The sequence below is a fragment of the Cinclus cinclus genome, chromosome 11 (genome assembly GCF_963662255.1).
Source record: "Cinclus cinclus chromosome 11, bCinCin1.1, whole genome shotgun sequence".
NCBI lineage: Eukaryota > Metazoa > Chordata > Aves > Passeriformes > Cinclidae > Cinclus > Cinclus cinclus.
In genome coordinates, this window is record NC_085056.1 from 13,527,183 (window position 1) to 13,540,973 (window position 13,791).

Consider the following 13,791-nt stretch of genomic DNA (forward strand, 5'->3'; position numbering starts at 1 on the left):
TTACTCTTCTGTTTCAGTGATGCTTAGGAAGTCAAGTTGTTCAACAACTGCTCCAGATATTAATGTCTGAAATGAAAAATTGAAAACAAATTTTAGAATATGTACATAACTATGCAGCTGTCTTTTAATCACAGTATGTTGCTTGTGGTTTCCATTGAGAAAGTTGTTTGTTTATCTACAATATTTTACACTTTCAGAGTATTTTTGCTCTTTTATGAGGAAAAAGACAGCTTAAGGCAGCAGAAGTCTCTTGGGGCTGCTGTCTCCTTTTTGCTCTGTTTTGTTGTTCTTTTGCCCTGTCCAGCTTCATCAAGCACTGCCCTACCCCCAAAGCCAGGGCTGATGAAAACACTTGAGACTGAGGATTTGCATTCCCCAGAGTCCCGCACAGTCCCCATGTTCTGGATCCCAATGCTCATTATTCCAGGCATGGCTGAAGGCCAGGAAGTTTTCCTGACAGCCTCACTGATGTTTCAGGCAAACACTACAAAGAGCATTCCCACTCTGTATTCATTCCCTAATCCAAGTATGCCTGGCCTAAGCTTGCACATCAAATGCATCTTACAAATAGTTCCATCTCAAAAGATTACATAGCTGAAAATTCAGTGCTGCATTTATCTGATGTAGTCATTACAATTAATTCACTCTGAATTCATATGAATTCCCTATTTATCTACTGCCAGAGGAAATGTATTGTACTACAGCATTTTTAAGACTGATTTTGATGGTTCTCATTAGCTAAATAAAACTGAGTATGTTTTATGAACTTTTATATTCCATTTTCATTGTGCATGAGTTGCAGTAAAACACTGATCTGTTACACTGTGAGATGACAGAACATAAAAATCCTGCTTTGCTTTTATTACTGGTGCCATTCATTCTTTGTCTTGCACATCTGCTTGAACACTTGATGACGATGAAGGTAGAAATCAGAAAAGAGCTACTAAACTTCTGAGCATACAAAATTTTCAATTAAATCAGATTTGGTATATTTTACAGGAAAAAAAAGAGCATTCATCCAATTAGAGACACACATTCTCTCTTAGGCATGTTTAACGTGTGCATCTAAATGAAGCAGCTGAATACAACTGACAAAGATCAATATGTATTTTTTCGGTATAAATTAATAACTCAAGAAAACACCATGAATTAGACATGTCCCCTGTTATTTTCCCAAATCCTCCCCTAATAATAATGAAAGAAGACTGTTAATAAAATGTTCCCACTGTGCAGTAAGACAGAGATTCCAATTCAGCTGCTGGAGCAGGCACAGGGTGTCCCAGCAGGAAAGGCACCCACCACCATCTCCATTGGCCTTCAAGTCAAACTGACATTTGTTTGTAGCCTTCCCATGTGCTCTTTTTAATGGCTAACAAATAAAGCACAGAGCAGTGACTGTCACCAACTTAAAACCTTTAGAACAACTCCTTACTTTTTATATTAGAAAAAGGATCTTTCCAGAAGGTCAGTGAGTATAGAAGGGAAAGTTTACTCCCCAATGGCTGTCCAGTGTAGTGCTTAGAATAAGGACACAGGTAGATGGAGAAATTTCTTGTCTGACAAATCTTTCTTGCAAGGCAAGAAAGTCATTGCAGCTAAATTAAAAAAAAAAAAAAAAAAAAAAAAAAAAAAACCAAAAAACAAGAAGACAAACCAACAACAAACAAACCAAACCACAACAACTGTGTAGCCAAATGAAAGGTTTTCCATGGGCAGTTAATGGCATTTGCTGTGGGAAGAGTCAGTGGTACCAGGAGAGACTACATGACCTATGTGTGAGCAGGAGAAATACATAAATACTTAAAGATTCCAAGGGTATCTTAAACCATCACAGCTTGAAGCATTTCCTTTCCCAATGACCCAGCTCTTCTACAAATTAATGATTTGCTAAAGAACAAGAAGTCATTACTCTGTCTTTAGTCTTCTCTCTTATGAAAAAAGGATAGTTCAATAGGTGTAAACTAAGATTAACTAGCACAGACGAGTATGTAAAATCAGCACCTGTCTTGGTAATTTTCACATTTTAATGAAGCAAAGTTCCTGCTTTAAGATTCATTCAAACAGTAAAGATGTTAAAACCGGATCATAGTTCTTGTAAGAATTTTAATATATGTGAAGCACCTTTTCTTCCCCTCTGTGATTACCTAATCAAAAGAAATCCCTCAGTGCTTGACACCATGGCATTATCCTTTGGTAGTAATTTCACAAGACTGCCTAACAAAAAACACTCTTTTCCCTTCTGAAAATCCTCTGTGAAGATTATGACTTTCAAAAGACTCATCAAAAGGAATTAAAATAAACCCATGTTTCTGTTGAGACAAAACAAACAGTACCAAATGTCTTGACTCCTTACTTTTATGAAACTAAATAAAATCAAAGTCACATAAACTTCAAAAGTAGTAAGAATACATGTACCAGTACCAGGAGGTAAGAACACAACTGTCAGGAGAAACGCCGTACCTGTACTCTGTCAACATGAACCTTCACTCCTCCAACAACTCCCTTTCTAAAGGCTGCCAGCATATCTAATATGGGACTGAATCTGCTCCCTCTGAAATTTGAAACAGAATTCCATTAATCTTGCACGCAGGGAAATCCCACACTGCAAATCCTGCTTTTCTCTCTCCCTACCTGATGTTGTCTTCCCGGATCAGCACCACGAACAGGGGCCGGCCGTGCATTTTCCAGTACTGCTTAATGAACTGCAGGGCATTCTGGGCAAGGAAGAACATCAGTCACAAAACACCCCAGACAACACAAGCACAACAAGCACAGCCCACCAGAACACACAGAACAAGACATCAGAGCACCTACAGCTCTGAAAACCCCAGCAAGTTAAAAACACCTCAGCTACTAAAGATTTCTGCAACAGGCACAAGCTGCTGTCAAGCCCTGCTATTTCCTAAGTCTTCTGAAAATACTCCTAAGCAAATGCATGGATCATGGAGCAAACCATGAGACAGTGCAGCTCTCTGAACTACAGACAACAACCTAGAAAAACGTGTGTGTGGATCCAGGGCTTGAATCCCAGCCACTGGAATGGAAGCACCAGGGCAACCTTCTGTGCACTGCCATTGCTGCTCCACCCCAGAGCATGTGGTGGGTGAGCTCTGCACTGCTGCCAACCTTACAGGCAGGGAAGGGGGGCAGGTTTTAATATTCGTGCAAAATCAAGTAGTGTTTCCTCCAGGTAAGGCTTTCACATCTCCTGTAAACACCAGTCTCGTTCCTTTTTTCAGCCAAGAACATTTGTTCTCCCTGAGAAACAAATGATAATTTGCTTGCTGCCCTACAGCACTCCCAGTCACTTTGGGGGCAGTTGTTTTTGTCACAGAGAGATACTCACTAGAACTCATACTGGGCTGACAGGATATTTGTCTTAGACTTTCTAGCTGCAAGTTTATTTTTGTATTATAATAATATACACTGTACTGTTTTCCTTTCAGTCTTCTGTTTTATCAGACTGCACAGTTTATTCTTCTACAGACTATTTTTGTCAGTTACTCAAAGGAAAAGTTACAAATACCTTAATGTCATCAATCAACATCATAACATCCTGAGACATGTAGAAATCACTGAGATCAAAAATGATGGAGTAGCAAACCACAGTCTTCCCTAGTATTCGATAAATCTGTTGAGAGAGAAAACTTCCATTAATCTTTTCTTTAAAAAAATCATCAGAGCCAAATACAAGGACTTGAAAGTTATAAAATATGCATTAAATAACATTACATCTCAATTCTAGTTGAAATCATACAGACTAAATGTTTATCTAAAATATTTATACATATTTATAATATTTTATGTTTATTGAAAATATTTATATTTAAAATAATGAGAATATAAACTTTTCTTGCAATAACCTTTGATGTTCCAAGGCATCCTATGGGTCTGTCCGGTCTTCCAGATAATCCCAACTTCTCATTGACTCCCAAATGGAAGTAAGCCTGTGAGAAAGAACCATGAAAGCTGATAAAAACCTTGATGCCAGCCTTTCTCAGGCTCCTGCCACGTCTCACAAAGAAGGCTGTGTGCAATCTGCTTTGATTAGAAGATGATTCAGAAAATGTGGCTGTTATTGCTATTCAGGGTTGGGTTTTTTTAAAAAACACCTGTTGTTTCCTATATTAGGTCTTCTTTTTTAACTTTTTGCTCCTATTACTTGCCTATTCTATGTAAGTAAAATACTTATTGATTTTTCAAATTGCTTGTTGAAACAATTTTTAAAGATAATTTGCATTTATTGGCTAGCCAAATTTGCCTTCTGTAATGCTTTTTCAGAGTGGATACAAAAGTAAAAGAATAATACAAGAACCCTTTAAAGATCTTTATTCTAATTTTAGTACAAATCTGGAAAATTAATGCATCAGCAGCACAAGCAAGAGGGAATTATCTCATTATTCATAGCTTGATTCTTAATAGAGTTATGTATGCCTAGCATTACTTCAACTGATACAATTTTGCAAAATAATCTTCATTTATTACAGTGTATGAGAATAAAACCATAAAAAACAAGTAATCTGTGAGCAATGCAGTACAAATGTATCAGTTAAACCCAACTGAAAGATGTAATTTTTCCTTACTTGGCCTGCTTTAGGTAAGGAACCCACCATTACTGCAGAATATTCAGAATTCTGAACATTTTCCAAAGTTCAATCTTTCTTTATGTTATAGGAAGATAACTCAGAAGCAAATGAAAGCAAACACTTAAACAAACATTACACTCAATAGCTTTCTATTGCTGACAGCTTGGAGCCTTCCTGATCCTGCCTATGTTTCTGCATTAATACCAACAGCTATTTAAAAAAGAAAATAAACAAAATTATCTACATGAGCTGTTCATCCAGAGTAAGGAGCTGTATTCAAGTGGGGAGGGATGGAGACATCAGAACACTGATAGCCTTCAATAACCCATCTGTGCATAACAAAGCCAAACAATGCAGAAGCTCTTCTTGTGCTAAATAAGGGAGACAGGGAGAATGGCAGTACACAGGGCCATTTAACATTAAAAGGATCTTCATTTTGCTGGAATAGAGAACATGAAATGCTTTCTTAACAAAAGCACAACTGCATTAGCATTGTAACACTGTCTGTTTCCTTGAAGACTCTGTGTCTTGAGGCCCCAGGTTGTCACACAGGCTCCTCCTCCGGTGGAATTCTCCATCTTGATGTGCTACAGTCCAAGCTCAGATGCAGCACCAGGCACTGAACAATGCCTGGTTCATTCAAGTCCAGCTGCTCCAAGCACCTTTGGGCTTTTTTATTAAAAAGCCCTTCAATTCTGGATTATCAAGCTGCTAATAGCAAGAAATGGCTGTGAAAGCAGACTGGGCTGTTGGGTTGATTTATGAGCATGGCCCAAAATGCAATGGTTTTGCACACCATCTGTTTCTGTGCTACCTTTCCTCTCTCAGCCCCCTGCCCAAGGAGTATTCTGTTCCTCTCCTGTGCTCTACTTCCACTCCAGATGTACTTTTTCCCTATGTATTACATGTCCCTTGTCCCATTTTAATGTGTATCTCTTCCTTCTCTCTTCATTCCCCCATTACCCTGACTTTGTGGATATCTTTACATGACTTCAAGTTCTACTTTCAGTCCCCATCCACTTGTTTTACAGCACTTTTTTTGACACATACTTGTTAATAACTCTAGAGATTTAAACTGTAATCACGTGCTACTAGAGCAGTTCAAAAATTTCTGATTAAATTAAATACTCCTTAGAACTGACAGCATCAGAGTAGCAAATCCTGAGATCCATATTTTCTACAAATCAACCTTTTATTCCTCAAAATACATTGACTGTTCCACTGTTGTCTTCCTCTCCCCTCAAAGGATGACAGAGACCACCAGGAGCTTTTGTTTGTTTGCTTTTTGGTTCATTTTGGTTATTGGCATAAGCCAAGATCAAACCCCAGTTCTCATAACTCTTTATTTCATAGCTCTGGCAGAGCCTGTATTAGAAGCCCATGAGGAAGAGGTTTTGTATCAGGTGAATCAATAATTTCTTGGCACTGTTTAAAAAGTAAATTTTGATGAGGCAGCTGTACCTACCCATCATGAGGATAAAGGAAGTGTCAGAATTGCCAGATGTCTCAACAGCTTTAGAAAAATAAATCCTAACACAGACTTTTTCATAGATAGCAATTTAATTGATAATAATAAAACTTAATGAAGGTCTCATCTTTTTGTCAGGGAAACCTGACAAGTTGATGGATGACAGAGAGACAATATATACTTTTATAGTAAAGTTATGGAGTATTCATTTGTTAAACCAAAGTTTCAGTACAGAATTTCAGGACAGACACAGACAAAGAGAACATATTTTGGAATATATTATCATGAAAGCTAGTGAGTAAAAATGGGTTCAGAAATGAATAAGGATGAATGGAAACATGGATATTTCTCCTCTCCCTGTTTTAGAAACTTCTCAAGTGTTAGTGGCAGCATTTTTCTGATTTTTCACAGCCAGGTTTAGCACATCCTTCATCCTCGCAAACTTAAGAAACCCAAAATATGTTGCTATATTCTCTATTTTTGGGTTTACCTTTTTTCTTGTGTCCTACAGACTCCTGATACAGATCATGGCACTGGCCATGTGAGCTGATTTCTGAGGGAGAGCCCTACAGAGCGATCTGTTCTACAACTGGGACCTTGAGGATGACAAACAATTTGTCCCTGCACTGCCCCCAGACACTGATCACCCCTGTTTGAGATCCTTTGCACGACCCAGGGTCAGACAGGAGCTTTGTGTACCTGATCTACAGCCAGGACTAGCAGGGCCAGCCTAGGCCTGTGAGGATGTGGTTGTCCCTCAGGAGACTCCTTGCCCCAGTAGAAAACAGAGCCTTCAGGGAGGATGAGGGGGATGCTGAAGAAGATCCTTCATCCCAGTGATTTCTAACTGGTATGTTACATGTGCTCAACTAAAGAGGTAAACCAAAAGGGATTTCAAACTCAAAACTTCCTGGGTATGGTCAATCCGAGAGAAAACAGTGACAGAGATGTGGATATTGCCTGTTACAGGGGCTGCACTAAGAAATCCTATGATGGTTTATGCCTACTGCCTTAATCTATTTCTTTGACTATTGGTCATTTGCTTGTTTCTCCATCAAGATTCATTCCATTTATCAAGCAACTAATGTTATTAAAATTTTACTATTCATTCATTTTGATTTCATTTTCATATTCATTTCACTTTGAAAGTGGCTCAGGCAATAAGCCTAATCAGATAATACAGAACATGTGGGCTCCCACATTTCCCTGAAAGCTGCAGGCATCTGTAAGTTCCAGTGCCAGCACACCTTGCAACTGCATTAGGAGGACAGAAATATGTAGACAACATCTTGGGCAGATACAATGCTAACAACCTGATATAAATCCTTGTTTTTACAAAAGAAATACACAGATAGATGAATAATTTAAAATACAGAATTCCTTACTTTGACAAGTTCTTTCTGAGCCCATATCTGAATTGGTTCCACCTGCTGGGGGGTCTGAGTTTGGATTCCATACGTGTTCAGAAAAACTTGTAGGCTGCAAATGAAATACAGATACATTTAATGACAAATCACAGAATAGTTTTAATAATTCCTTTGGCAGCAGATGTATACAAGTAGCAATATTTTATTCTACACCATTTCAGATGTATTGTTCAACCCTTCCTCAATGCATAGGTACTCAACAAGAATAAATACGTACCGCTGGCTTTCTGCTATGAGGGCCACATGTACCACCAAATCATTTTCTAAAGGACCCTGGAAAATAATGACAAAATCATTACTGGCATTGCTAACTAAAGATTTTATTCAATACAGCATGACCAAGGACAATGCCTATTTAAACAATCCACAACTATGACTGACAGCCCTGTCTGCATTGCTTTTTCTTATGGTGTGAGAAATTTATAAATCTCAAGACTACAGGAAGCCTGTCTTACCAATAATATTCTGCAAGACACATTTTGAAGAATTACTAATAAACAGATTTCTGGTAATCATTATACTGTTTGGATTAGTTTGGGGGTTTCTTTAATTAAGAAGAACTACATAGGGAAAACATTTTATTTAGTACAGAAATTTAGAATTTGTCTTATCAATACATCACCTATATGCCTAATATGACCTGATGTTTTGATAAGTATTTTTGCAATGAGTAAAATTATTCGGCTTCTTTTGGTAAACAATAAAATTTACTCAGAAATAATGACCTGATGATTTCAACCCTTTACTCTGAAAAACTGTCATCAGACAGCTGCTCTTTAGTGACTTGAAAGACATATTACATTTTACTGGAGACAGCTGCATTTCCTTGCATTGTTCATTACACAGACACTTCATGTTTGAAAGAAATACCAGTATTTTGCATCAGGAAACCATGTAAATAGGAGTGAATTCAATGTGCTGGGTGAAATCATTGACTTGACTCCCTGGGTCTCGATCTGGCAATTCACCTTTCCTGTCTCTGGCAGAATGAGCTCTGAACAACCCCCCTGGTCCTTGTGCACTCCTCTGGCATTCACTGACTGTAAAAGAACACAACTAAGAGCACTCACATTTTCATTGCTAAAATGCTTTTGTCTATTTTTGTCTAGAAACTACCAGAACATGAATGACAGAAGTTAAACACATCTCCTATCGATTGTATAAAAAGACAGCATTTTTTGTGATGATAGAGGGATAGACATTGATTTAAAATGAGAAGTTCAGAGGGAACACTTGCTTGCTCAGGCAGCTGTGAGCCTTCATATCAATAAAGATCTTAGGGATTTGCAAAGAAATTCTTGGTAACTTTTTCCCAGAAGCCAGCCTGCACTACATTTGCAGTAAAAATTTTGGACTTTTTGCCACATGAAATAAATTTCTGATGAAAGTGCACAAAGAGACCAGATAAAGCAGTCAGAAGTTCAAGTGACATAGGAAGATTTTCCTGCTTGGAATAAGATCATTGTGCTATCACTTGTATTTACACAAACAGTAGGAAAACACAACCCAAAACTCAGCGAGAAGCACTGTGTATAAAACAAAAGCCAAAAGCCCCCACCCCACCTGAAAATGAGAGATCCCTTCCAAGACTGCTAATTTGTAGACAGCCCGTGATCTAACTCGGGCAGTGGTCTTTGAGTTAAGACACAGTTGTTACCCTCTCAATTAAGAACTGAGCAGGACTTTGTAAACTGTACATAACCCATGAGTTCTGCCTCTCCCACACAGCCAAGGACAGCATTCACTTACAGCAGCCAAGAAACGGTTCAAACACAGGCCAGAACTACACAAATGCAGCTACAGCACAACTGGAACAACACAAAATCCGTGTGAAAAACTACTAGATCTTTCAAAGTATTGTGGAAGAATATAACTATCAGTGCAGTACAACTACAGGATTGCTGCAACATTAAATGAAGTTACTGTTATTGTCATTTATCATGTCACAGCCTGGAGGATCACAAGAAGTGGCCTAGAGAAACAGAGATCAAAATAACAGCTAAAACACTCCAGAAAAGGAAGTTACCCTATCCAATGATGATTGTCCTATATAGTATTTGCTGTATATTTTTGAAAAAGAGATATGGAAAAGCATATGGAAAAACCACTAAATATTACACAAAATAAGTCTCCTTGTTAAAAATTCCATTGTAACGTTTTAGCTTTCTCATTGTCTAATAAGAACAGCCCAGGTATTGCTCCCACATCATCCATCACTGTCTCCCCAAGACACCACAACAGGCCCCCTGCCCAGGCTCCCCCTCCTGCCTTGTGTTGCCACCTTGGATCCTTGGCAGAAGGGTTGCTTTCAGCTGTATTCTGCACGCTGTGCAGATGATAAATATACCTCAGAAGAACAAGATAAAAGACTGATTAGTTGTTCTTCCTCTCCAAAAGGGAGAATTTAAAAAGAAAAATAAAATATCACAGTTTTTAACAAGGTTATAAACTGCTGGAGGTAGGATAAAGGGAAAAATCCCCGACTCCATTCCGGGCACAAGCAGAGAAAGCAGCTCAGTATCAGGCTTTTGCTGCACTCTCACTGCACAGATGTTATCACTGTGCCTTTCTGCTTACACTGCCAGGAAACCTCAGAACTCTGAAAAAAACCCATACATTGTGAGCATGTGAGAAAGGGGGCAGAACACTGAAAAGCCCCAATGGAAATGGCACCCCCTGGGCTTCCCAAGCACATGTAGCAAGGAGAGGCAAATGGGAACAGCTCACAACAGGAGAGACTGCACTGCACCCCCCTGATCTCCTGGCTGCTCCTGAGCCACAAGGCAGCTGTCCCAGATATGCCTGGCAGCACTGACCACTGCTGACCACTCTGTGCCCATGGGCACTGAGCTGCTCTGGCAGCACTGACCACTGCTGACCACCCTGTGCCCATGGGCACCGAGCTGCTCTGGCAGCACTGACCACTGCTGACCACCCTGTGCCCATGGGCACTGAGCTGCTCTGCCAGCACTGACCACTGCTGACCACTCTGTGCCCATGGGCACTGAGCTGCTCTGGCAGCACTGACCACTGCTGACCACTCTGTGCCCATGGGCACTGAGCTGCTCTGGCAGCACTGACCACTGCTGACCACTCTGTGCCCATGGGCACCGAGCTGCTCTGGCAGCACTGACCACTGCTGACCACTCTGTGCCCATGGGCACTGAGCTGCTCTGCCAGCACTGACCACTGCTGACCACTCTGTGCCCATGGGCACCGAGCTGCTCTGGCAGCACTGACCACTGCTGACCACTCTGTGCCCATGGGCACTGAGCTGCTCTGGCAGCACTGACCACTGCTGACCACCCTGTGCCCATGGGCACTGAGCTGCTCTGCCAGCACTGACCACTGCTGACCACTCTGTGCCCATGGGCACTGAGCTGCTCTGCCAGCACTGACCACTGCTGACCACCCTGTGCCCATGGGCACTGAGCTGCTCTGGCAGCACTGACCACTGCTGACCACCCTGTGCCCATGGGCACTGAGCTGCTCTGGCAGCACTGACCACTGCTGACCACCCTGTGCCCATGGACACTGAGCTGCTCTGGCAGCACTGACCACTGCTGACCACCCTGTGCCCATGGGCACTGAGCTGCTCTGGCAGCACTGACCACTGCTGACCACCCTGTGCCCATGGGCACTGAGCTGCTCTGGTAGGGCTGACCACTGCTGACCACCCTGTGCCCATGGGCACTGAGCTGCTCTGGCAGCACTGACCACTGCTCACCACTCTGTGCCCATGGGCACCGAGCTGCTCTGGTAGGGCTGACCACTGCTGACCACCCTGTGCCCATGGGCACTGACACACCAGCCCTTGAAATCAAACACAGCACAGATATGTGCCTCAAATTCCAGAACAGCATTTGGCAGGTTTAGAACTGTGTTAGGTGTGGTAGACAATTGTATTAAAGGGAATGAAAGCAAGACCATGTTACAATTAACATGACAAAACAAATCAACCAATATGGCTCCATCCAGATTAGACATGCTCTAATCCTAAACATAAGTATTTTAATATTTTAAATATCTTGGTCTATCTACAAGTAATAATTTTAGTTTCTTCTTTACATGTTATCTATTTCCCTGAATAAATAAAAAATAGTCTGTTATTTTGACTATTTTCTTCCTAATTCTCTTCATCAATAGGCATTAATCTTAATTCCCAGTACCTGAAATGAAATCCTTACAAATGATTGCTAAATACATAGCAGAACATTAAAAGAATACAGTCGTCACATGCAGAGAATTCAGTTAATTAGTTGTAACCCTAAACACATATTTCAACTTAACTTAGAAGATAAAATAATCCTACTCTGGCAATTAAGTCAAATTATGATTTTTTTGTCAAAGACGAAATTAAATATAAGACAGCAATAAATTAGCTTTCACATGTGCCAGTAAAATACAAAACAGCTCCAGGAAATCCCCACCCTACCTCATTTCTCAAACGTTATTGTTACCATCCAGACCCTCTTCTTCACAACACCCTCCCAAAACAGAATGCAACAACCCAAACCGAGTTAGCATCTCTCCTGAATCTGGAGGCAGTAAAGAATAACAAAATAAGCTCTTCTAAGGAATCCACTTCTAAAGAGTCACCCTGAACCAGAATTGCCTGCATTATCTCCTTTCAAAGTAAACAGAGTATGGATGATCCCATTTGTTTTGAACTCCTGAAGGGGCTCCAACCTGACCATGAGGATTGCAAAGGACAGGAGAAAGATCCCCTGTGACTGCTGTTCGACTTCAGTGTGTTCTGAACACAGACTAAACCCAGCAAACACAGCCCTGCTCCAGCAGCACACTGGCACTTCCCCAAGAAACAACATACGGACACAGCCTCCTCAGAGGGGAAAACAACGGGTTTTGGCATTGCATTAGGAGAAAAAACATTTCCTTCAAACTACAAACACACAAAGTGAGTATTAGTGGCTATTATGTTTTTACTGCACTGCTCATTTGATGCCTCAGTTTTCTACAAGCAATGAGATTGTCCTTGATCTGATTTTCTGATGCACTCCAACTGTAATTATACAGTTATATTATTAGTTATATTATATAGTTGTATATAGTTTTCATAGCACTTTTGCCTTTGGAGGTCTATATTATCTTACTTGCTTTTACCTAATTCTTCATTGATGCTTCTAAGCTGTAAAAGTTAGGTTGGAATACTTGAAAGACTTTCCATTGCTTGATTAAATCTACACTATTACGTGGGTATCAGATATATTTTTGTAATGGTGCCAAAGTCACATATATATTACATTTTTCAGTGGCAAGTGTTTAGAGTTTATAGTCAATGCAACCACAAAATGAAAACACGCCTACATGGAAAACACATTTCTTGAAGAAATATTTACTTAGCACAGAGCTTCAAATAAAAATTTTAAAAGCCTTCTTTTTGATACATCTCCTCTCAAAACACTGCATCACAACAAAATTTATATACACAGGCCTCTGAAATTTTTACATATCCTTGTTTATTGCTTACAGGAATAAAATTTAATACAAGTGGAAATAGCTTTCTGTTCAATTTAATTGAATAATTCTTTAGCTATATGGAAAAGAGAAGACATCATTAAAGAGAAGAAACTACTTTTGATTTCTAAAGACATCATTAAGATGTGCAGTGTTCTCATTTTGTATGGAATTTTTAGTCACTTTCCCTTTAAGGCAAATACTGGATACTGATTTTGCATAAATTAGCTCAATTAGATAAAATGGCATAATCAAATATTCAGACAAACTGGCTAAGCAAATTAAAATGTGGATTAGAAAAGCCAGACTCAAGATTCTTGTCTGGAACTTGAAGACCTTTGCTGGTACAGCTCACCTGAGTCATGTCAGGGCATCTTTGCATCTTTAACCTTCTGTTTAAGGATCAAGACCCATTGACATCTGCATGAAGGAACATTTTACTCTGATACTGCAGCAATAAAACTACCCAAAATACTGCAGCAGCTGTTTTAGTACAAACAATCCCAAAGAAATTCCACCTGGCAGCATTACAGGGACATGAACCCTTCTGGTCACCATTTCTACACTGCTGCTCAGAGGCTGCAATGCCAAAGGCCTGATGCCACAGTCTCTGTTTCCTACTAATTCAGAAGAGCATCCCTTCCCCCTAATCCACACTGGAAACCACATCTTGGATAGTTATGGCATTTACAAATGAAAGAAATGCAGGCACAGTCATCCATTGCAAAGAAATATCACCACTGGGAAGAACAGAGCTATAAGCAGACCTAGACATGCCCAGAATTTCCTTCCTTCTTCATGCATTGTCTGAAGATGAAGTAAAATATCAAAA

At 40.0% G+C, this 13,791-nt stretch overlaps 1 protein-coding gene across 6 annotated transcripts in view; it reads right to left on the minus strand.

The window, feature by feature from the left end:
• PHKB (phosphorylase kinase regulatory subunit beta) overlaps positions 1-13,791 on the minus strand; it is a 71,793-nt gene that overhangs the window by 17,713 nt on the left and 40,289 nt on the right. For all 6 annotated transcript variants that reach the window (XM_062500006.1, XM_062500004.1, XM_062500007.1 and 3 more), the window contains 7 exons: positions 7,699-7,754; positions 7,440-7,533; positions 3,864-3,947; positions 3,527-3,631; positions 2,632-2,714; positions 2,461-2,551; positions 5-66 (listed from right to left, as the gene is read on the minus strand). In XM_062500006.1, the coding sequence (XP_062355990.1) occupies positions 5-66; positions 2,461-2,551; positions 2,632-2,714; positions 3,527-3,631; positions 3,864-3,947; positions 7,440-7,533; positions 7,699-7,754 (575 nt within the window). The remainder of the gene's footprint in view (positions 1-4; positions 67-2,460; positions 2,552-2,631; positions 2,715-3,526; positions 3,632-3,863; positions 3,948-7,439; positions 7,534-7,698; positions 7,755-13,791) is intronic.